This window comes from Rattus norvegicus, chromosome 4 (assembly GCF_036323735.1).
Source record: "Rattus norvegicus strain BN/NHsdMcwi chromosome 4, GRCr8, whole genome shotgun sequence".
Taxonomy (NCBI): Eukaryota; Metazoa; Chordata; class Mammalia; order Rodentia; family Muridae; genus Rattus; species Rattus norvegicus.
Genome location: NC_086022.1, coordinates 84,346,221 through 84,371,562, shown reverse-complemented (window position 1 = coordinate 84,371,562; position 25,342 = coordinate 84,346,221). Strand labels below are relative to the sequence as shown.

Below are 25,342 nucleotides of genomic sequence, written 5' to 3'. Positions count from 1 at the left end.
GACTGTTTACAGCAAGGCCTGATCTTAATGGACCTTCAGGGACATCAGACATGCCAATTGTGATCGAAACAAGAGACATATAGACTTGGGGAGAAAAGAAGCAATTTAAAGTGATGCTCATTTTACAAGCAGGGTACCAGGATGCTACTGAGATCCCTTGAGGAGGTGACGTGGTTTGCATTGAAGTCTGATAGCAGCAAGCTGTGCAGATGGATTGAGAAAGAAAGGAAGGTCCCAGCCCTAGACAGGATGCACAGACTCTCCTTTCTGGGTCAGGGCACCAGATGCGGCTGCAAAATGTGGAGTCCGGATGCCTTGTGCAGCTGTAAACACGAAGGAAGCGGGATTGTCTCGGGAGCATGTAAGATCCAGCTTTCACTGGCAATAATAGTATCTTCTAGAAAAGTTGTAGGCTTTAGGCTACCTGCTGTGGGAAAAGAGGGGGAAAAGAGGGAAGCTTGAGAATTGACAACTTTCATGTTGTGCGAGATTAGTTTGCAAGAGAGAAACGTTCACTATGGTTTTGAAGAAGCACACAGAGATTTTCAAGCAGTGTCTGAAGCAAGACCAGCTGAGAGGCTTGAAGAAGGAAGGAAGCAAAACGGTGTCTGAGGCATGCGCTATGACAGCCACAGCACTCAGAGACTGGGAAAACTATTGAAAAGTATGGCGCTTTCTATGGTTAGAGTCCGTGAGACTATGGCACGGGAGTCTATCCCAAACCAAGTTCAGTAGAAAATTAAAATTAAAACACTTCCCGTACCAGTCCTTGAAGGTATGGGATGTCTCTCCAATCACTGGTCCAAGATCTTGAGTGACGGATTGAAGCCTCTGAGTTGTCAAAGGAAATGGACAAAGCAGCGCCTAGTAGGTTAACTAAAGATGCTAAGACATCCTGAAATTCAAGAGGACATAGATGTCAAAATCTCAAGTCCAACAGCCTGTTTGATGTTCTCACCCTTTTGTTTTAAAATTGTATTTGTTTTATCTTAAGTGTATGAGTGTCTGCCTGCATGTGCATGGTGTGCACCACTTGCATTCCTAGTGCCCTAGAGGCCAGAGCAAGCCATCAGATCTCCCACAATTCTCCAAGGGTAAACGGCTGATCTCTTCCAATCACACTCTGACTCACAGAGCATTCTCTGTGAAACGAGCTTTGATTATGAAGTAGATTTCAAAATAATTTAGTCCTACTATGTGTTACACAGCAAGTCGTTTTGTTTCTTGGTGAAAACAACTGTTGGTTTGTTTTTTTTTTTAATTAAAATTGAGAGTATGTATGTGTGTGAGGTCTGTGCACATGTGTGCCTGTGCACACACGCTATCACAGATGTGTGTTTAAGCATGCATATGGGAGGCCAGAGTTTGAAGTCAGACCTCCCCCCCAGATGTTCCCTCCACTTCTCTTTGTGAGACAGGATCTCTCATATTGCCTGGGGCTTTCCTAGATAATGGTACAGAAGCTGATCAGAAAACCCAACGATTTACCTAGTCCCATCTCCAAATCTCTGACATTACTGGTAAGTAGCACGACCCCAGGGGTTTTACACAGGTACTGAGGATTGAATGTGGGCCCTTACACTTGCGTGCCAAATACCAACCCACCACCCTCACCCCAGCCAATTGACTCACCAGTGATGTGTGCATTCAGTACAACTTCTAGCATCGAGTGGGCAAATTAATGAAAGACGCCTGCTCAGGGTGATGAACCTATACGCTTATTAAATAAGCAGGTATCTCTGTGGTTGAAGATGGAGTGTGGACATTTCTCTAGATGCAGCCGAGAGTAGATTCCCAGCATGCCTAGCAGACTTTGGATGGTTCCTTAACCTTCTCGATCCTCATCCAGACCCCACATCTCTAGACAGGGACCCTGCACAAGCAGCGGTACTGAGGAGAGGATGCACTGCCGTTGGCAGGCAGTACAGCAGCAGGCGTGTGGTTGAGAGCACAGGCTGAGGGCATGGAGGAGGTAGAGCTCTTATCAGTGTGGGTACCCTGGCCAAGTTACTGCACTTCTGAGAATCTTAGTGTCCTCACAGAACATGAGGATGATGGTGTTTTATCTTCTAATAAACTAAACTCATTCTTGATCGATGGTTTCTAAGAATGTGTGAAATTCATGTTGTACAATCCTTTCAGAGGGCCCACTTAAAATATATCAGCAGCAGCAGCAGGAGCAGAAAGAAAACACTACTGCTCCCCACTCTCAACTTCCTCCTTTCTCCATCTTCTAGCCTTAACTCAGGCCCGCTTCCAGGGCACCTTCTTCTTCACCCCAAAGTCTTGAGCTTTGCATTTCATAGCCTCAGAGAGCATCACCAAGCACTGTTTAGGGCAGTTGTCTACAGTGGGTCTCCACATTCTCCATCACCCCCATCAAAACTCCTGGTGACCGTGGGGATGGTCCTCTGTCCTTTAGCTCTGTTTTTCCCCCTGCAATCTTGTTCTCCCCTTGAGTTGCTTATTTCGGTTATAAAAACAAAACTAAACTAAGAACAAACAAACAAAAGCAACCAAATAAATAAACAAGCAAACAAAGTATTTCCAGAACCATCCATCACCCACAATCTGGAGCTGGAACACCTTTCTTCAGTTTCTATGCCCGATCCCTCCAGCCCACTGTGCAGCTCACTGAGCCACCATCTCCTCATGAGCCCTAAGCCCCGTGACTTCATTTCTCCGATTATCCAACCTAAACCCAGGCTCACACAGTCAAGCCGCAAAGCTCCACAAATACTCCCTTCAACATCTTTGGCTAAGCTGCAGCCATGGCTGGTGCTGCTTCTTTGCTACCTTCATGGTGGCCCTTGTACAGCAGCCTGTAGCTGGAGAAAAACAAATGGCCTTGGTGACCACTCCTCCCTTCTGGTAACTGAACCTGGAGTCATGGATGCCCTCCAATGGCTCCAAGACCTTGAACTCAACCAGCTCCTTGAATCTCAGCACACAACCCTCGCCCTCTCTGCTCATACTGCGGGTGTGACCAGGGGCCATGTGAAAGCAACCCCTCTCACCAGACAATCCCCCAAGTTGATGCATCTAGTTTTATTATCTTCTGGCTGCAATATTCTTTCCCTGGTCGTCTATATTCTTAACTTTCTTCCAGCCAATGGGTCATAATTTGAATGCCATTCTTAAGTGAAACTTCTTTTCTCAGTGTACCCTACACGTAGGCCTGAACACCCATAACACCTCCCTCTCCTGTTTTCCTTACTGTTCCCTAATGCAATACCGCTCTAACACTCGACATAATCTGCTTCACCATGCTTAATTGTTTCTCTAGAATATACGTTCTAGGAGGGATGGCATTTGCCTGCTATGAATGTTTAGAAAGTAGAATGAAAAAGATTTTAAAATAGAAGGGCGGGAGAAGTAGCTTGATTGGTGGAGTGTTTGTCACACAATCCTAAAGACCTGAATTGGAGCCTCACTACGCAAGTAAAAGCAAGAGCTTGGGCGTGGTGGTGTGGACTTGTGCCAAGGAGCACAATCTACCATACTTGGCGAGTCCTGGGTGGACGAGAAAACCTGTCTCAAATAAAGCAATGGACAGTGGTTGAGGAATGATAGATTGTCTTTGGCCTCCATATGTGTGCACATGTGCATACATGTTCACACACATGCATATGTATATCATGCATGTGAATGAATGTATGCACACATAAGAACACACATATAGACACAGATATCCTAAAAAAAGAAGGAAAAATGTCTTGACTGTATGATACAATGGTGGCCGTGTAAGTGACCACTCCCTGACACTGTCCTCCTCTTTCTCCTTCTCTGACCTAGGTCCTGGATGAACTGCTGGATGGAGATTTAACAGCTGGTCCATCTTTCTTCCAGAATGTGACAGGATGCACCAATTACTACAACATTTTACAGTGCACGGTAATGGCCACAATTTAAAGAACGTAGTAATGTGTGCCTAAAATTTTGGCAAAACCACATCGCCCCAATTGAAAAAATATAGCTCATTTAAAACTAGAGGACCGTGCCCAACATGTGTTGGGTAATTTCATCTCCTGACCTTTGGGGGTTGTTTCCCATTAGGCTTCTTAGGTTGCCATCCATATTACGTGATATTCTAGATAGTTTAGCACGATATCTGATTGACCCGGTATCCCTACTGGACCTTGTCCCTGGGGTCAGTTTTGTGAAGGATCCAGGCTAGGATTGCAGCCTTGGGTTCTGGGTCTAAGCTTCAGTCTCTGAGTCTCTTGAAAACACCCACATTCTTTGTTCTGCACTTAAGATGGCTTAGGTAATAGCACTACCCAACCTCCCTGAAAATATTTGCCTTGTCTTCCATTTAACTTGAGGTGTTTGCAGCCTTCAGGGCAGTGCTCACTTCAAGCCCTCTGGAATACTTTTTAAAGTATTCAAGTAGTTTCTTTCATAAAAGTAGGCCAGAGTTGACATCTTTTGTGCAGAATTAAGTGAATAAGAGACAGAGCAAGCCAGCTTGGCAGTTTGGATGTGTGCACTCTTTGTCTACTGACCAGCACAATACATTCAGCTTTTAAATTGACTTATTTATGAGCTCTTTGTAAGTAAAAGATGAAGTCAGTTTTGGTGGGATTCCCAGCACTGTGGTTTTGGATTTATATTCTACCAATAACAAAACATGGCAGGAAATGCAGAAACAAAATTTGTGATTATAATGTTTTTCTGTAGAAAGTAATGTATTCACAGCCCAAATAAAAATACGGATGATGCATAGACTTATTGAACATAAATCCTAAACGGAGGACTTTTAAGAGATGGATACTTATTCCTTTTTTTAAAAATTTAATGACTATTACAGATACTTTTAAGGGGCGTTTTTGTTTGTTAATAACGGCTGTGGGTAACTTGTTTTATGTCTTTTAGTAGGTATCAGTTTTTGACATGTGATATAATTTCCACCTAAATTATAAACAGTTGATTTGTGGGGGTGAGACAGATATTAATGAACAGCAGAAAGGGACAAGTAGAGACAATGGCTTTGAACCATGGTGCCACCCCTCGTTCCTTAAAAGCCATTTAACCTTCTTCTTTGGAGTCAAGGTCATGGAGTGATTACCTTATATAATCTTACCTCTTTCCTTTCTCCAACACTCTCTCCAATGAGCTGGCTAATTAGAAGGCAGGACTGCAAAAGATTAGTGTCTGAGAAAGAAAATCCATTCTCGGGCAAATTGGATATTGACTGCAAAGGAAGGTGATTCTCTGTGTTTGGACCATGAAAGGGTCCCTCTTACCTGACCTGGGACTCCCCATTAGCATGTCAAGCATGAGGAAAAGTTAACAGTTTAGTCTTATCCTGTTTACTGTGCTGTGTGTTGTGAGGGAGTCTCAGCTTTTCCAGTAGGCCAAGCCTAACATCTTCCTCCATGATACCTTATAATGTACCTTCTGCCAGGAACCCGAGGACCAAAGTTACTTTTCGAAATTCTTGTCACTCCCACAAGTGAGACAAGCCATCCATGTGGGAAACCGGAACTTCAGTGATGGTGCTGAGGTTGAGAAGTACCTACGAGAGGACACAGTGAAGTCAGTGAAACCCTGGCTAGCTGAGATCATGAATTACTACAAGGTGAGCAGGGGCCTGGGGAAGGGAGGGCTCCACCCCAAACTCCTGGGCTACTGTGATCAGAGGGGAATTTCTTTTATTTCTTATTTTACTTCCTCCTATCAAAAACACCATCTATCCTATTTATAACCTAGGAATGGCCATCTTTATTTTATTTCTCCAACTTGTTGTTTTAATGGTTTCTAAAAATGAAATTCCCTGAGTAAAGCTCTTATACTTACCTAGTTAAAGAAAATAAAGCCAAGAAGATGTCTAGCCTTGCATGACAATCGATTGTGCTTGTTGCTTACTCTATGATGTGAACATGTGAACGGCAGCTTCATCATAGTTAATCTAAGACTGCATCTGCTTAGGAATTGTTCTTGTTGGCTTTGATCAGGGATTATCCTGCTCAGATCAGCCACAAGCCCAGTCCCACTGGGCTGTTGTATTGGAGTGAGAAATGACTCCATTCTGAACAGAGCAAGGCAGGCACTATGCTTAGGATTGACATCTTCCAACTAGTTGGCCATCACAGTGAGCTATCCCTGTGTCGCCAGTATCAGGAAGAATACTCAGAGCAGGTGATCTGGCATAAGATCTCCTGTGTATCTCTTCATTCCTAGTACCACTCTCTTCACCTGTCTCTGATCCTAGGGATGGCCTGTGGGTGGGGCAGCCCTGGAGTGTGAGTGCAGAAGTGATGAAGGATTGCCTACTGAGGCAAGAGTGGTACCCAAAATGCACAAAAGCCCAACACCCAGTGCTGTAAGGCACCTTGTATGAATTAGACAAGAAAGTCTAGTCTTCAAGGTATTTATTCAATTTCCACTGTTTGCAAGTTGCCCACATACTGCTTCTGTAGACACATAAGCCCTACTGTTTCTTTCCAACATGAAGAACACATACTCCTTATGATGTGTGTGGTAGGAATGCTCCGGTGGATTTTCAGTGTACAGTATGCACTCTGGTGTAGGAAGCTTCTGAACAAACACATACTTACCAGCTTGTGTTTTAGAATATTCCCACCTGGAAGGCTTGCCTTTTTCTGGTCCTAGTACACAGGGTTTAACGCCTGTGTAAAGTCTATTCCCCTGCAGAACATACAGAGACCCTACATTCTAGGGAAGGAGGAACCTCACTACATCAGGCCAGCATTTCAACCATCCTCGCTTTTGGCTCTGCTGAGATGCGGTACTTGTCTGTTTTAAGCCCATCCTCCTCTCTCAGTGCATTCTCCTTTGGTGATCCTTAGGACATACTGCTCCTGTCCTGGGTATTTGATACCTATGTAGGTGCAGACCCAAAGCACATGAGCATATCCATGCCCAGTGAATAAATAAAACTAACCTTAACTATGTCAAAGATATACTAAGGAAACCTGTCATAATGAGCTAGGTATTTGTCATCCCCAATTTACTAAACCAAAAAATACTTAGCACTTGTGTTTTAAGACATAAAAAGTTAGATGTCATAACATAATTCAAAGTGTTTCTTGATTTGGGCCCTGGGATGTGCGCGCGTGCGCGCGCACACACACACACACACACACACACACACACACACACACACCCTGGAAAAGCATTTGAGGCTACGGTGGAACATCCAGCATTCCTGGTAATATAATGTCCTCAATGTTGACCCATCACTTCAAGCTGATCACTGGATGCTAAAGGGAAAGACACTGACTAGAGAGCATTTGGTTATCCCAGCGTCTTCATTTGCTGCCTTGATTACCCAAATCAGCTGTCTCAGTCTTCCTGGATGCAATGACAAAATACTCAAGTGGGTAATCTCCATTCTGCAAAAGCTTACTGCTCACAGCACCAAACACTGCTGCCTAGGGGGAATTATGTGGTGGGAGTGGGAGTTAGCGTCCTATTGCCCTTATGCAGGGTCCTCCTTGGCAGAAGGAGCTAGAATTCCTTTATAGTGGTTCTCAACCTTTCTAATACTGGGACACTTTAATATAGTTCCTCATTTTGTGGTGGCCCCAACCATAAAATTATTTTCATCACTACTTTATAACTGTAAATTTGCTACTGTTATGAATTGGAATGTAGATATCTGATGCATAGGATATCTGATATGGGACCCCTGTGAAATGGTCCTTCAACCCTCCCAAAGGTCATGACTCATGCTTTATAGTTCTACTCGAGAGCTCCACCTTCATGATGCAATTACTTTCCAAGTCTCCAGATTGGGGATTGGGTACCAACATATGTATTTTGGGGAAAAGACAGAAATGCTCAGACCTTGGCACCTATAAACGTAAACTCCAGTGAAATAGGATTATTCTCTGTATGTTTCCATTTTGAATCAATCTCCAGCAAAAGGGAATTGTTTAATGTTGCCGATAATTCATGCTGCAATAAAGAAAGAACAAACTGTGCAGTCAGTCTGAATGCTGACTGAACAGGGACGCTGTGGAACAGACCAGGCATTCATGGAGAGACAGCTGGTGGAACCCTCCTGGCAGTGGTTACTTTTGGCTTTGTCCACTGTTGATGGTGAACCTCAATGTGTATCTAACAGAATCAGAACAACATAGATTGGCTTAAGACATTACTGTCCTTAAGGTTTTATTTATGCAAGACTCAGCTCTAATTTGTCATAGAAAGTAGCAAGCCTGTTTATATTCATAAGAGCATAGGACTCTTTCCCCAGTCCTCTCTCCACGAGCGCCAATTGGCAGTAGCTCGGATAGAATGAGGAAGGCCTCCAGGAGTGGTGTCTGTGGTGGTGTTCCTGTGTGTTTGTTGCTGACCATCAAGCACAACTGTGTTATTGCGAAGGCTCATGGGAGATGCAGACGCTGAGGTTTTGGATAGTAGTAGAGTGGTAAACTGAGGCATGCACAGTTAGAATAACTTGGTAGATGACCTAAATTTCTTCAAGATTAAATCAGGTCAGAATCTTGTCAGGATCTTTAAAGGCTGCGTAATAGAAGACCATGGTGGCCTAGAGCTCACACTCAAGGGGCAGGGAAAACAGTGAACTTGAGCTTGTAGCTTGGGTGATTATTCAACTCTTCATGAATTCAGTTTCCTCATTATACAATGGGAGAGAAAAAGGCCAGCTTCTGTGAGTTTAAGAGAGATTACATTTGAAAACAGTCCCTGGTGGATAGAAATGTACATAACCGTAACCTAGTACCAAGAATTTTACCCAAAGTATCCAAGAACCCACTATTCAGAAAGTGAAGCAGTGATGCGAGGTGGCTGGAGACGGTTCAGGGCGTAAAGACCTCTTACCCACGGGGAGGTTGAAGAACCTGAATGCACACCTCCTGAAACCACTCTTATGCAGTCCCTGTCTTCTTATGGCAAGATGGCATTTAGACACAGGAGGATTCCCAGATGCTCGTGTATCAGCTGATCCAGAGTACATAGCTCACAACAAAGAAAGAGACCCGGGATTGGGGATTTAGCTCAGTGGTAGAGCGCTTGCCTAGCAAGCGCAAGGCCCTGGATTCGGTCCCCAGCTCCGAAAAAAAGAAAAGGAAAAAAAAAAAAAGAAAGAAAGAGACCCTATCTCAAAAAGATATAAGTCAAGGGCTAACTCCTGAAGTTATTTACTGACCTCTACATCAAGCTCATGCACATGGTTCTCTCTCTCTCTCTCTCTCTCTCTCTCTCTCTCTCTCTCTTCCTCTCTATCTCCATCCTCCTCCTCTCTCCTTCCCCCTCCCCCTTCCCTCTCCCTCCATCTCACCCTCCCATAGGCTTATACCTGAAACCCCCCAAATTACAAAAACAGAAAAGGCCTCACAGATTTCCACTCTCTTGTCTAGAACTTGTGGAGATTAGAAGTCACCATACCATCCCTACAGGGAGAAAACTTTTCCCAAAATTGTGAATTAAATGAGGTCACAGAGCAAGCCAAGGTGCTCCACAATGGAGGCAAATAAAGAGAAGCCTCTCTCCTTGTCTGGAACACAACCTCAGAAGGACATGGACCTCCATAGAAACAGGACCCCAGAAGGAAATGGGACTGTGATTGGCACATGGCTGGAGGCTAGTCAAAGCACTGGGGACCCAATCAAGCTGGGCAGTTGTTCATTTAGGTTCTCCAGAGACTATTGGAGGAATCTCCCTGGCATTTATGATGGTAAGACCAGGGAAACATTGTAAACCTTGCCCAAGTACCTTGATCTTAACAAGATCTGCCCAAGAGATCAACAACTTTCCCAACACCAAACCTACTGGAGTTTGATCATAGCCTGCTGGTACTTCTACTTTACATAAGGTGAGGGCTTGCATGCAACTTCCCACCCCCACCCCAAAGCATGGTAGGTTAGACATGCTAGGTTAGTGCTAGTTGAACATGTATTTAATACAACCTAACAGATTTTAGTGATCAAGTCCAGGCTACCTTCAACATTCTCAATCTACTCTCATTAGTCTTCAGCTGGGAAGCCACCTTACATGGTACTCCTCTAGCTAGATGTTAACTAGTCGTGCACTTTATTTTTCAATGCATCTGAAACCACAAAATGCAATAATCCAAACCGCCAGTCCTGCAGCACACTGTAGGTGGCTGTCGCCTCATGATCTGCATGGATGATACATGCTGTAGCTTGCTGTCCCTACAGAGACAGACCTGGGAAAAGATCAAACTCCAAATATGAACGAAGAGTTCTACCACCATCAGAAAGTTGAAAAAGACTAAACTGAACCATCCTAAGTCTGGAGCTCTCTTTATTCATCTGCAGCCCCCTCTAGGCATGTTGTTCCACCAGTGCATGGCAGGGGCCCATAGTTCTGTGAAGTTTGCAATCTGTAAGCACAGGCTCCCATGGGATAGAGACCACAAAGTGCTTCCATTTCAAGTCTTTCAGCTGCTTATCTTGACCTGTTTCTTGTAGTTCTTACTCTCATCTCACTCCCAAGTGCACAGTGCCAACCTTTCAACAAAACCTTGCAAGTATGGTTTGAAGACACTGAATACTCCTTAGACCCAGAACAAGACACAAAAAGAATGGCAACATACAAGATGAGGAATTTTAAAATAAATAAAAAAAAGATACTTGATTAGCACTTTCCTCGAAAACAAAATGTGCAAACAGGTAGATACTAGATGTGGAGATGTGGAAATTATAAGAGTAAAAGCAGTTTGTGATCAGGAGGCTGTAACAGACATAATGATTTTGGCAGGTTCATCAGTGGACCAGATCCTTCGAGGAAGAATAGAATCACTAAGTTATAGATATGGCACTAGAAACTGCAAAAACCAACACACGCAACAGAACAAAACAGCTTCTGCCCCGTAGCACAGCTTCTAAGGGACAAGAGAGAGAAAAGAGTGATTTTCATGCAATGTTATTACCACAGGGAGAACGTTTAAAAAGCGACAGAAGCAACATTGTAAACAGTTAATGACAGGAAATTTATGCAAATCAATGCTGTATGTAAACCACTCAGAGTACATCAGACAGGATACACGCACAACAAATAAACAGAGGAGATATCTGATATGCAAGGCGTTCTTACACAACAGAAAGGGAAGGAATTGGTTGCCAGTCGATCTGCGTTGCAAGACACTTTTAATAAGATTTTTAAAGAGAAAGAAATCAAAACATTCTTGGAAAATTCAGCCCTAAGAAAGGAAAGGGAGAAGGGCAGAGTGGGCACACCTTTAATTCAAGCACTCGGAAGACTGCAAACTCCCAGGGACACTAAAAGTGCTGTCATAACACATGCAGATCTAGAGCAAAGACAACACCAAAAACCGGAAGCCTGAATCCTGAGGATTCAGCATTCTAGGGATACAGGTCTGCAGCTTGGGACCATGCTGTTGGGTCCAAACAAAGTGTAGTTACTCACCTTGGGCCCAACACCAGGTCTGGGAGGTATAAAGCATCCTCTCTGTCCCCATGTTGGTAGTCTCCACCCAACCAGCGGAAACAACCTAAAACCTAGAGGGACATTCGTCTCTTGGAATTTTTCCTAGCCAAACTTACCTCCATGCAATTTGTAGGTCTCCTTTTCTCTGTGACCACATAACTGACAAAAAGTAAGTTCCTTGAGGAAGGGTGTCTTCTTTAGGCTCATTGTGTGTCCATCATGTCAAGAACAGCCTGGTGTCAGAAGTGGCTTGTCCCCATAATAGCTGGACCTTGCTCACATCTGCATGCATCAGAAAACAGAGGGGAATGCTCACATCTGCATGCATCAGAAAACAGAGGGGAACGCTGATGCTCATGTGGCTTTCTCCTGTTTTTGCTTTTATTCAGATGAGTCTCCTAGGTGATTCTAAACGCAGTCAAACTGGCAATAAACAGTAAGCATCACAGTCTATAACTTAAAAATAGTCACTTAACACACAAACAGGCTGCCATACAGAAAAGACAGATGTGGAGACTCACACAGGTTGATATGCAGGGAATATGATGCATGGACTATAAAATAACTACATATAGTATACTTGAATATGTAAAATGAAATCACAGAATATGTAAGAAACTAACAAATATCTTGAAGTCAGGCCAGTCAGATGACTCAGGAGGTAAAAATGATTGTTCAGACAAACCTGAATTTAGACACACTGGAAGCTAAGATCCACATACGAGAAAGAACATTTCTACGCCTGTGTTAACTCACTTAACAGAAAAATTACAGTTCTACCCACTTCCCTGGGCATTTTATAACTTAATTTTTGTTTATGGCTGAGTGAAATCTCACTATGTATAATTATTGATTCATCTCCTGATAGATCTTATTTTCTTGCCATTATGAACGGAAAAAGCAATAAACATGAATGAAAAGATATCTCTGTTGTAAGATACAGAATCCTTGGGCTATCCCAGTAGTAGTATAGATGTGTCATGGAAGGATGTTGGACTTTGTTCAAAACCTTTTCTGGGGCTGGAGAGATGCTCAGTGGTTAGGAGTACTGACTGCTCTTCCAGAGGTCCTGAGTTCAATTCCCAGCAACCACATGGTGGCTCACAACCATCCGTAATGGGATCTGCTGCCCTCTTCTGAAGGCAACTACAGTGTACTTATATATAATAAATAAATAAATCTTTAAAAAAGAAACCTTTTCTGATAGGTGCAGATCTATCAATATGACCTTGTACTACCTGTCTTTGAGTCCATTTGCTGATATGCTGCATTTGTTTGTATATGTTGAAACATAAGGAATGTCAACAACCAAACGCACTTGATCATGATGAACAATTTTCTTGAAAATGTTTTGCATGTATTTTGTTGACTTTTTTCCATCTATGTTCACTGGGGAGATTAATCTTCAGGGTTTTGTTTCATTTTGTTTTTACTGTCTCTTTATGCAGTTTTCGTGTCAGGATAATGCTGGCCTTGTCAGAGGAATTTGGTAGAGTCCCTTCTTTTTCTACATTATGGAATTCTTGGAAAGCATTAGTATTAGGTTTTTGGATGTTTGATGGGTTCAGCCATGAATCTGTCTAGGTTGTGACTTACTTGTAGGCAGTAGAGTTGTTTTCGATATTGGTCTCACTGCTTGGTGTAGATCTCTTTAAGTTGTCTAGGTTTGGTTTGGAGAAATCATTTTATCTAGAAGTTCATCATCCATGTGTTTTAGATTTTCCAAATTATAAAATATATGCTTTTAAGATGTACCCTAGTGAGTTCCGAGTTTCATCAGCATCTTTCCCAACCCCTTCCCTTTCATCTCTAATTTTGTCAACTTAAAGCTTCTCTCCCTTTTGTTTAGCTTGGCTAAGGCTTTGTCAATCTTACTTATTCTTTTCAAAGAATTGACTCTCTGTTTCATTGATTTTTTTTTCATTTCCACGTTGTTAATGTCTGTCTTGATCTTATTGTTAATTTCCTTCTACTGATTCAAGGCCTGGCTTGTTCTTGTTTTCCCAATTTCCTAGGCTATATAAATAAGTTACTTATTCGCTATTTCTCTGATTTCTCAACATGGGCACTTACAGCGATAAGCTTCCTTCTTAAGAATCTGTATTTTTTGTTTGCGGTGTTGTTATTTTCGGTTTCTAGGAATGTATTGACTTTCTCCTTGATTTCTTCAAGCACCCATTCAACAGTGTTATCTCATCTCTGAGATTTTGTGCATGCTTTGTAGTTGCTCCAGCTGATGATCTGGAAATTTGCTGCATTGCAAATAGAATACAAGAAGTTATTTCAATTTTCTTGTGTTTGTGAAGATTTCCTTTGGGTTTTAAGATACAATCTAATTAGAGAACGATCCATGGGCTGCTGAGAGATTGTGTACTCTACACTGCTCGGAATATTTGTAGAGGCCTGTTAAGTCCATTTGACCCATGATGTTATTTAATTTAGCCGTTTCTCTGTTTATTTTAATATATTTATTTTATTTGGCTGGTTTTTTTATAAGACAGGGTCTCAATATATTACCTGAGTGGTCTGGATCTTTTAAAAATTTATTTATTTTACATATGTGAGTACACTGTCACTCTCTTCAGACACACCAGAAGAGGGCAACAGATCCCATTCCAGATGGTTGTGAGCCACCATGTGGTTGCTGGGAATTGAACTCAGGACCTCGGGACGAGCAGTTGGTGCTCTTAACTGCTGAGCCATCTCTCTAGCCTCAGCCTGGCTCTTTTTAAGTTGACTAGGCTGGTGTTGAACTCGCAGAGAGCTGCATGTTTCTGCTTCCATGGTACTGGGATTAGAACACCTACCACGCCGACTTTCTGTTTTTCTCATGACAGGTTAATGTCCTATCTACTGGTGAGCATAGGGCACCAGAGTTACCGTGATTCCATGTTGAGGTTGATCTGTGCTGTTAGTAACAACTGCTCTGTGCGATTAGGCGCACCTGTGCTCAGTATTTGTGCTTGGAATCGTAGCATTCTCTTGATGAGTTTTCCCCTTCAGCCGTATGAAGAAGTGATCTTCTTTCTCTCTTCTGTCTAGTTTTTGTTTTAAGTCTATTTTGTCAGATATCAGGTTAGCGAGACTGGCTTGCTTCCTGGATCCATTTGCTTGGGATAGTTTTTTTGTTTTTACATCCTCTCTCATCTGCCCTTTGTGATGAGATCTGTTTCTTGGCAACAACAAATAGATGAATCGTATTGTTGATTTCTTAAATTAATTAATTTTGCTGGACAGGAATGCCAAGCTTATGTGGATGGGTAAGAGGACAACTTGAGAGAGAAGGTTCTTCCCTTCCACCATGTGGGTTCTGTGGGTTGAACTCAAGGTTGCCAGGGTACCAGCAAGTGCCTTTATATATTTAACTGTCTTTCTATAGGGACACTGGCATTTCTATCCAATCTACTATTTCTTAAAACAATTTGTTAGTCTCCATCTTCTGATGGGGGAACTGAGACCATTAATATTCAGAGTTAGTACCGAAAGCTGCGTATTACTTCCTGTCATGGAGTGGATAGTAGTATTTGCTAGTCTTCCTATTTCTTTCTTGCTTAACCGTTATAGAAGAGTGGTTTGTTCTTCCTTGTAGGCCTATGGATGTGTTTGTCTTTCTCTTCGTTCTTCAAGGATCTTCTGTAGGCTTAGTGGTCATGAATTTCTTAATCCCGTTTTTATAATAGACGGTTTCTTCTTCCAAAAACAGGTGTCTTTGCTAGGTCTAGGGTAACCCTTGCTGTTGTCTTTCAAAACCTGCAAGACATCATTTCCAGCTCTCTTGACAGCTGACAGTTTCAGTTGACAGATGAGCTGTTATTCTGGTAGATCTCCCTTTACATGTGAGTTAGTATTTCTCTTGTCACTTTCAAGATTTCTGTTGTTCTAAATGTGTCACTGTTAAAGGGCTGTTCCTTGACAAGACAGCAATGCCTACGGGTCAGTAAACATAAAGCACTCCAGAGAAGGTTTCAAGTAACAGAATATCCTTATTGCACACGAGGAACCACTTGCATAATGGAAGCCTCTAACTGTGGTTGGTAAGCACAATACCTCAGATTAGATAGGGAGTGCTCAGACCACCAGGACATCTATGCAGACAAAGCACATTATAGGATATCCAAGAGGGCAGATTCCTCTGCAGGCCAATGACCAGCTACTCACTACTGCAGAAGTCAGTGTTCAGACTTTAGGAGCATGATGTGCCTTGCTCTTATTTAGAACCACAGTGTGCCAAGCTGTGTCATGCCTGCATTCTCTCCTACATAAATAGTTTAATTCTAAGGCAACGAGGGGCAGCCCTTTTCTGATCTTGTCTATCTTGTATCTTGAATGCCTCCTATGTCCTGACAGGCCTCTCTTTCCCTAGTTTGGCAGTATTTTTGCAACCATTTCCCTGAAATACTCTCCTTGCATTTGGGATAGAGTACTTTACATCCTTTTATGTCCACGGTTCTTAGATTTGGAATTTTCATAGTTTCCCAAATATCATAAAATTTCTTACTAATTTATCTTCCTTCTTGTTAGAATGCTCCAATATTTCCATCTTGTCTTCAACCTTCTATTTTCTGGTCATCCTCCCAACTGTTAGTGAGACCTTTCCGCAGAGTTATTTGACTTCCTGCACTTTTCATTTCTAGTACCTCACTTTTGGTTTTCTTTAGTATTTCTACATTATTTATTGTTATCATCTAACTCTCCTGAGGAGTCTTCTGGGCACCCTGATCCCACCCAGGGCTAGATGCATAGTCTTCCTTAGGGCAATGGGTGGCATTGAAGCCATATGAACTTATAATCCTCTTGGGGTAACAGGTAAGGCTTGAACCTTCTAGCAACCCCATGAACATGGGGACCAAAGCCTTATGGATATGCTAAGATCACTGGGGCAATGAGAGGAGCACACTGGTTGCACAGGTGTGATGGACAGAGTTGGAGCCTCGTGGACACAGACTCCTCACTTGGACAATGGGTAGAACTAGAGACTCCCAGGTGCGCTGGCACCTTGTTCCCTGGGGCAATGATAGCACGGAAGCCTTGCTGGTGTAGAATCCTCACTAGGATGACTGGTGGAGTTGAAGCCTCATTGGCATGCTGACCTCACAGGGCAATGAATGGGTGGGGCTGAAGCTTCCCCGATACACTGATCCCACCATATTGAGAAGCAGGGCTAAAGCTGCACAGAATTTTTTTGAAAGATTTGTTTGTTTTATGTATGTGAGTACACTGTTGCTGTCTTCAGACATACCAAAAGAGGGCATCACATCCCATCACAGATAGTTAGGAGCCACCAGTGGGAATTGAACTCAGGACCTGTGGAAGAGAAAGCAGCCAGTGCTCTTAACTGCAGAGCCATCTCTCCTGCCCCACCTCCCGATGTTTTTAACTATAAGAAAGTGTAGCCAAGCCTGGAGCCTCTCTTGTGTAGTCCTTGCCAGAATGATGGGTGGAGATCGAGTCTCCCGTCTGGCCATGCTCATTAGTTCAGTGGGCAGGGTTTCATCCCCCTGGATGCACAGTTCAATGTACACAGGGGATTGCACATGTATGACTTATATCATGCTTCTAAACTTATAGGTAAGCTATGATACTACGTATTCTTCAGCATGTATCACACACATACACATGCACATGGGTCTGTATGTGCATGAATTTTAATGAAGGCACATTTGATACTGTTATGCAAAGATTTAATTTACACCATTGTAAACATTTGGGCTGCTTTGTTGGAAAATGTCCTGAAATCCTCTCAACCTGATGCAAAGAACTGTGAGGCAGTGTGGTGGAGAAAAGACTCTGATCTACCACCAGAGCAAATTCTGTCATCTTCCCTAACTAACACAAAATGATCCCATAATTCCAAATAGCATTACTAGCACGATCTTTTGTGCTTGCTTTTGCCAGCCAAGTGCGGGGCCTGTGATTAGCCCTGTAAATTATATGCTATTACATCGTTTTGGTGGTGGTGTTAAAGATTATTCAGGGTCAGAAGTCACAGTTCTCGGAATTTGAAATCCCCCTTCCCATTTACTTCAGACCCGTAAAAAATGTATTTCATCTCATAGAAAACACGCATTCTCGGGGCAGCTGGGCACCTCCTGGTTCACTACTCTAGATCCATAGTTTGGTCCAGGGCCAGGTGCATGGCAGACAACTCAATAACCCTTAATAAATGGAAAAAGAATTGTCACGGGAACAAAGGAAGCGATAAAAGTCTTGATGGATCGCAGATGTCACTAATACACTTCGCTTCCTTTAATCTTCCCTTTCCTGTTGTCCCAAAGCTCCACTTCCACTGCAGCTGTGATTCTCATGACTCCCTTTACGTTTGGAGCACAGGAGGAGCTCAGCCAGTGCCATCACCCAGCCATGGCCTGCCCCATTAAAGGTGCTGGTGTCCTTAGTTGTCTGTCCTAGCAAGAAGTATGTAGTGGCATGCAGTCATTCTGGAAAGAATGAAGGGAGGAAATAAAAGGGTGGAGTGACAGAAAGCAGAAAGGCAGACTGTTCATGTGTACAGTAAATGGCAAGTACATGACATTTGCCACCTTAATTACCATTGATTATATTGCGGATGTGATCCTCCATTCTTATTTTAACAGCATTTGCAAACAAGTCAAATGTAAATATTCCTGTTAGTATAGATTACAGGTTGTATGCTAATTGTAAAATAATAGAATTGGTGGCCAGCAAATAGCACACCTCTAGAATCTTAGAAACATGGCCCATATTCCTCCCATAGAGCTGATGGCTTGAAACTTCAGCTCCTTGTGTAGTTTCCCTGGTTCGTTATAGGAAAGATGTTTCCTTGTGCTCATTGTCTAGAAAAGTTTTCAATTTCCCTTCATCTGGTGGTCGTTCTCATCTCCCTACAAAGTGCGTGGGCTGAATGTCCAAAGGCAGCCCGGACCATGTTAACCTTTCTCTGTGAAATCAGCATGTCAGCAAACAAGAGCTACACACCAAGCCAGTGGGGCCCAAACTTATACACTGCCTTTGAATGGGAACCTGCCTCTCTCGCAAGTCAGCCAGCAGTAGCTGCGTTGGAGAAAGGTATCTTAGCTAAATGGCCATTCTCACCAACACACACTCGTGCTTTTAAAAGCTAAGTGGCCTCAGGATAGGGCTTAATGTGCTGTGTTTAAAAGTTCATCTAGTCAGGAAATTGTAAATATAAAGTTACATTTCCCTGTCAAGTATCATTCTACAGCTCATTAAATGCCCCTTAATTGCATCTTCAGAGTTCAGGGTCCTAACATTTCCCAGCTTCACTAGCAGACTGAAACCTTAACACCCAGACCACTGGTGTTTTATTTACTTACCAAGGCTATCAAAAGAGCTTCTCTTTGGGCCGAGTAGTCCCTGATTAATGAACATGACTTAGAAGTTGAAAGGCTACATTTTTCTAGTTTAGCTTGTTTTAGCACTCATTTTAATTGTTTATATTTCCTTAAGAACATCTTCTAGTGACACATGTTAATGGTACTAGAGGCCAGGAATCTGGGTCTGATGAATGATGGAACATACCAAGAAAAACATTCACATTTAAATGAGCCCAGGTCTTCAACTGTTGGTTGGATCCAGGCATCTCTTGAGTCACCGAGGGATGGCAGGAAGGGGAGCAGACTTTATTGACCTTAAACTGGTGCTGGACTCCCCTTCTTCCGTGCCCTCTGAAGACAGTGAAGGCAATGTTAGTACTGTTCCCTGAGAAGTTTCAGGAAAGAGAAAGTAACTTCCAGTGAACTGTCAAGAAGGAGAAAGATACTCATCCTGGGACAGTCTTTCCTTACATCTGCAGCCTAGCCTTCCACAGACAAGCAACTGTCCCTTTAGAGTCATATAAAAATAGTAGAGTGGCGGAAGCCACTTCCTCCTGCTGGCTCCTGGTGAAGTCAGTTTACCTGTGCTGCCCACAATCCAAGCAAAGACTGTACTGAATTGAATGAATTGGTTGTGTGAGGTGAATCTTCAGGCCTTGCAACGTTTTTAAAGTCATTAAGCATGTAAGCAAACAAAGGGAAAAGAATGCCCATAGCCATAGTTATGAAATAGTATGATTTCACCTGAGTGTAGGTAGCATCTCTTCATGGTCAATTTCCAAATTAAGTACCATAAAATGCTCAAGATGCAAGCCAGTGTGCAATTTTACTCTCTTCCTGCGTCCAGCCATCCAGTGATATATTTACCCCGGAATGGCTTGGCTAAGTTGCTCTACTTGGTGAGCACAGCCATTTTTGCCAGGGATTTACTTTGTTATTTGAACATGTTTCATGCTAAGAAAAAGATTTAAAAGTATATTGTTGGTTAGGGTAACAAGAAAACTAGAAAGTTTTTGTAACAAATATGCTGTTGTTTAGGGCAACACTGGAATCACCCGAGTGTGGCAGTGTGAGGGTAGCTCGAAAAGAAAGATAATAAATGACAGGATTTGTTTTGTGGAGCCAAAGAGCTGATGGCTGGTTCACGGAGAGGCTCTTGTCTAACCCCAGTGGCTGTGAAAGCCAACTGCTACAAATAGACAACTCTGCCGGATGAGTTCTTAAAGATGGTGTGGGAGGGGTCGGAGATTGTACGACCAATGATGCTCAAAATGACTGGACCACTCAATGGAACTCAGTGGATCTCACAGAAATGTCTCACACCACCTCTTGGGGTGGGGAAGAAGACAGTAAAATGCCATTAAAAGTTTTTAAAAAACAAAATAATCTTTACTCATATTTAATGCTTAAATTGGGGTACTAATAGGGCCTGTATGTTAAAGAGTCACTCGTCAGTCTAGAGTCAGGATGCAAAGCTAATACCTGTGTTTTGTTTGCATTCTCCATTTACCACACCTCCTTCATCACCATCCCCTCCTCCTCTTCTACCACCACCACCACCATCTCCTCCTCCCTTTCTTCCTCTTCCAGTCCTCCACTACACTGACCACCCCTCCTCCTCCACTACCACTTCCATTATCACCCCTATTTCTCACCACCATCACCATCACTACCCTCTCCTCCACCACCACCACCATCACCACCACCATCATCATCACCACCACCACCACCTCCTCCACCATCATCATCACCTGCATGAGTATGCAAACTATTTTTCATTCAGTCTGACTCAGCCCCGTATTCCTTCTTCTGAGAACCCATAACTTAATTCAGTGGTAGCTGGCTCTGGTCTATAGATGGGGAGAGAAAACAGGCTTCCCATGTTTCCCAGTGCCCAAGGAAGAAGCCAGAACAGCAACCTGCAGGGCTCTTCCTCGGAGGATTTTATTGAAGGATTTTCCCAACCTATACTGTGGGAGTTTTCCCACCTCACCCTTGCTGTGGGTCGATCTGTTATTAACTGTTGGTGCTATTGTTATTGCAAATAAGACTTGTCACAGGAGAACACTCAGGGCAACCGAGGGCAGGATTCCTGTGTGACATGTGACCGAATGAAAGCTGAGCCCTAGGGATGTGGCCCTGGCCTTCCTGGCCTGGTTTTCCTGCTCTATCCCCCAATGGACTCTTATCAGTCTGCTGCTCAATTGTCTCTGCAGCCTCCAGACGGTCTCTGTATTTGTTACTGCGATTCGTGCCATCTTTTTAGCCTGTTTGACATTTTCTAGAAAGAATGGGGAAAGCGATGCTTTATTCTCCAAATGAGGGAGCTATAGTTTTAGAAGAAAGTGAGCCACCCTAACCTAATTGCAAACTAATGGAGTAACTTTGATGAATGGTGCCTTTGAGGGTGTAGGGGGAAGGCTCTTGTACCTGACTGACACCGGCTTTTCCGGTGGAGATAAAAACTGTCTCTTCGATAAGGAAAAGCCAGGTACTTGCTTTTGCTTTCTTTTGTGAAGTTGGCATGGTTTCCTTGATTTTGCTGCCCTCTTAGGTGGGCTCTAGGGACTGATCTCTCCAGATGGGAATTGGACTCCTGGAAGTGGCTGCCCTGGCTCTCTGAAGGAATTCCTACCTGCTCTCATGCTCTGTCCCCTTGAAAAGGAGGACAAAGCAATCTCCACTCACAAGGGAGCTACATCCTCTCAAACTGAAAGGCAAGAGCGTCAGGGAAGAAGAGTTCCAGTGGGCTGCCAGCATCCATGGTGGTCTGCAGCCCATATACGCTCTGCTCACTGAACACTGAACGAAGCCCCTTCCACTCTCCCTACTACTCTCGGGGCCTTCAGTGTTCCAGTTGATGTCCTTTGCAGGATGCTTAGGATTTCCCCCTTAGCAAAGTCATGCTACTGTCCTGCACCTGGGGTAACTCTCGCTGGGAAATGGGCCTCGCTTCCCAAAAACCTCGCACCATCCCGGGAAAGCCTCGCCATGTCTAGCAAGCAATACTATTACTTTTGAGTTTGAATAGTAATGGCAGAGGATCAGGAGGAGTCAATAGGATGCATTGTGTGTGTGTGTGTGTGTGTGTGTGTGTGTGTATGTGTGTGTGAGTGTGTGTGAGTGTGTGTGTGAGTGTGTGTGTATGTGTGTGTGAGTGTGTGTGTATGTGTGTGTATGTGTGTGTGAGTGTGTGTGTGGGTGTATGTGTGAGTGTGTGTGTGTATGTGTGTGTGAGTGTGTGTGTATGTGTGTGTGTGAGTGTGTGTGTATGTGTGTGTATGTGTGTGTGTGAGTGTGTGTGTGTATGTGGGTGTATGAGAGTGTGTGTGTGTATGTGTGTGTGAGTGTGTGTGTGTATGTGTGTGTGAGTGTGTGTGTGTATGTGTATGTGTGTGTGTGAGTGTGTGTGTATGTGTGTGTGAGTGTGTGTGTTCAAATGTGCGGCTCATGCCCTCCATGTTGACATAGTTTGGAGTATCTGTTGTGCTCCTACAGTGCCATGTCTCCAGATGCCTTATTCTAGCTTGATGATACTGCAGATTGCAGCCAAGAGTGGCTAACCTTGAAAGCTACTTCTGTCATTTGGCCACTGTGGAGAAGGAATCAGTTCTTGACAGCATAGACTTAACACAAGGCTCACTAGTGCCTCATAACTGAAATTGAGTGCAAGACACACATATTATTTACATTTTCTAGGAGGTTCATTAAAAATGTGAGTAGCAATGAAATCAATTTTGATAATATACTAACTGTATAATTATAATATATACATATATACATATATGTATATATGTATATATATATATATATATATATATATATATATATATATATATATATAGTAACAAGGAAGACACTCCTTTTGGGGGAAAGATCTGTGTGAGAGTGGAGAGGCTTACTCCTAGGAGTAGGTCCTGCTCATTTGAATGCCTTTATTGATAATGGTCAGTGGATATTCTTGAGAGATAGGTGGTCTACAAGGAGAGAAAATGTCCCCTAGAATGGACCCCCGGGACTTTCATATTCAGATTTAGGAGAACAGCATAACACCAGGTCATCATTGAACATGGTTTGCATTATGCTGTACCATTCGGTTGGTGAGACCCCTGTGTTGGTTGCTGGCTTTCTGAACGCATTTCAAGTTGGTTTTGCTTCTCGCTCTACTAGCAGCTCAGTGGTTTAGCATGAGCTAGTGAGAAGCGGCGATCACTTTTTGGCTGAGGGGGAACTGTTTGTGAAGGGGAACTGGACACCCCTCTGGCCTGTTGTTCACCTTCACTTTTCTTGGCAAAACCAGCCAGTGGCAGAATGGCGGGCCAGAGAGTAGTTATTCTCAGCTTTACTCCAGGTATTTTCAGCTCTCTTTCCCTGCCTTCTTGTCTTCCCCTTTGCCTAAACTCAGAAGCAAAATCTCTCATCTTAAGAATGGCCTGGTGGCAGATATGACTACTGTTTCGTTCCACAGTTGCATTACTGTTCTGCCTGAGTCCTTTCCTGGTAACCTTGGGGACTCAGACTTTCTGTGCAATACATCCCGAATCCCTGCAAAACTGGGGAAGGAGAAGGGCCAAGTGTGAACCTTGACCGCTGGAGCCAAGTCTTTGTCGAAGAAAGTTTACTAGCTGTGCCCTGAGTCAGAACAGTTCTTCAGTGTTGTACTCAAGTCTTTCTTTTGCTTCTTGGTGTTTGAGAAACCTTCGGGAATCATCCTTTGAAGGAACCTTTGGGAATCATCTTTTGTTCAGCTGGATATTAGTGCGATTAATTCTCTCCGTTCAGAGGCAAGGCACCAGTGGGTCCTGCTAATTGCTTCAAGCAGAGCGAATTGCCAGCCACCTTGGAGACTGCAATAGAAGGATGATAAGAAAAGCAGCCAAAAAAGGAATCCTGAAGAACAGCGTTGTAGGGGTTTCGATGATTTAGCATCTGCAGAGCAAGTTTCTTTTAAAAGAGACTTTTTTTTTGATTAGTGAACAGGAGGACATTCAAAAGGAAGACAGATAGAGGCCCACTGGGAATGCTCTGCAGCCTGGAATAGCTTAGGCTTCTGTTCAATCATTTCCCCAAACAGGAAACCACAAAATGTTAGAGATTAAGGTCACTAGATCATTGGGAAAAGAGCATAAGTTTGTCTGCAAAGCATTATGATGTATTGTGAATGGGCCAAAAATGGAAGCATAAATCTCTCATTGAAAAATGCAACAACAAAATCCCACCCTTCGCACGAAAGCCTAATTTGCTTTTTCCATTGTACCAAGGGGCCCAAGCAGCCTCTGGCAACATTTCTGTAACTTTCCTACTGAGGGGACAGGCAGTCAGAACAGAAGGAGAGAACTTTGAGTTGTCTTTTGGTAAAGTTTAGGTCCGTAAGTGGGCTTCATCTTATTTATTCTCTCTTACTCTTTTGTATTTGTGACAATGAAAACATACCAAAATGAACCTTTGTACAGTTCTGATTCAAGCCTTTCTCGGTTATAGAGGATATGTTATGAGCACACAGCTCTCCTTCTATCTTGGTTGCCTTGATGCATCCTTAATTTGAGGCAAAGTCTAGGCTGAGAGAGCATGGACCCTCTTTGAATGGCTCTGTGGGGTGCTCTTCTGGAGTTGTGGGGTGCTCCTCTGGGGATTGAGGTGCTTCTGCAGGGTATCTGGCTATGACCTTAAGACTTAGACCCAAGGAAACCATTGTCATGTGATTCTACCCCTTAGAGGAGAAAGCAGCTTCCTTGCTGAGTTACTCCCTGAGTGAATTGATGATTTATGTGCTTTGAGAATCTGTAATGTTTATGGTGTCAGTTATTAAAATGACTAGCCTTTCAGAAAGGCCAGAGTGAAACTGACTGGTGCTGGCCACTCTTCTGAGGAAAACATCAAGCATGAAAGCGAGCTTGTCTCTCCTCTTCTAATTGTCCCTTGTCTTGCAAAGTTTAGGAAAGTCGGCTTCATCAGGACAAGGGTCACCCCTTTCTTACATCTGTTCCCAGGTGCTTGGCCCCTCAGCTGCCTGTATAAATATTTGCCTGTTGGACAAACATGCACTGATTGAACAATCAAACAAACACCACGTCACGTATCTAAGTGAGAATGCTCTCAGCTCCATCTCAGACAAAAGGCCACTTCCCTTCCATCCAGCTGGAAGGGACACCCAGCTGCCTGCAGGTCCAGTAAAGGGAGGAAATAAATGAGCTGGGTTGGATTGAGACCTATTGATTTTTTTTCACAGACGGAGACATGGATACAGACAAATATATTTTTTTTTCTTAAAAATAACAAGACAAAGGGGCTGGGGATTTAGCTCAGTGGTAGAGCGCTTACCTAGGAAGCGCAAGGCCCTGGGTTCGGTCCCCAGCTCCGAAAAAAAGAACTAAAAAAAAAAAAATAACAAGACAGTACCAGCACTAACGCTGGCTGTAAGAGACCACCGCTCTATGGTCTGTGTGTGAAGACGATACAGGAGGATAGAGGCATGTCTGTGGGGAAGCTCGCTGTGGCTAAGGGGTGGGAAGAGTGCAGGTTGGTCAGGTTTCCCTGCTGTTCTTTGGGCTCCTATTGCATATTTGATAGATTGGGAAACGATAGGACTTTGTTTTGCAGAGCTGTGATTGCATGCCAATGTGGCT

At 43.3% G+C, this 25,342-nt stretch overlaps 1 protein-coding gene across 6 annotated transcripts in view; it reads left to right on the top strand.

Annotated features, from left to right (window-relative positions):
* Positions 1–25,342, top strand: part of Cpvl (carboxypeptidase, vitellogenic-like) — a 110,246-nt gene that overhangs the window by 50,536 nt on the left and 34,368 nt on the right. For all 6 annotated transcript variants that reach the window (XM_039108247.2, XM_008762915.4, NM_001029927.1 and 3 more), the window contains 2 exons: positions 3,796–3,894; positions 5,408–5,581. In XM_039108247.2, the coding sequence (XP_038964175.1) occupies positions 3,796–3,894; positions 5,408–5,581 (273 nt within the window). The remainder of the gene's footprint in view (positions 1–3,795; positions 3,895–5,407; positions 5,582–25,342) is intronic.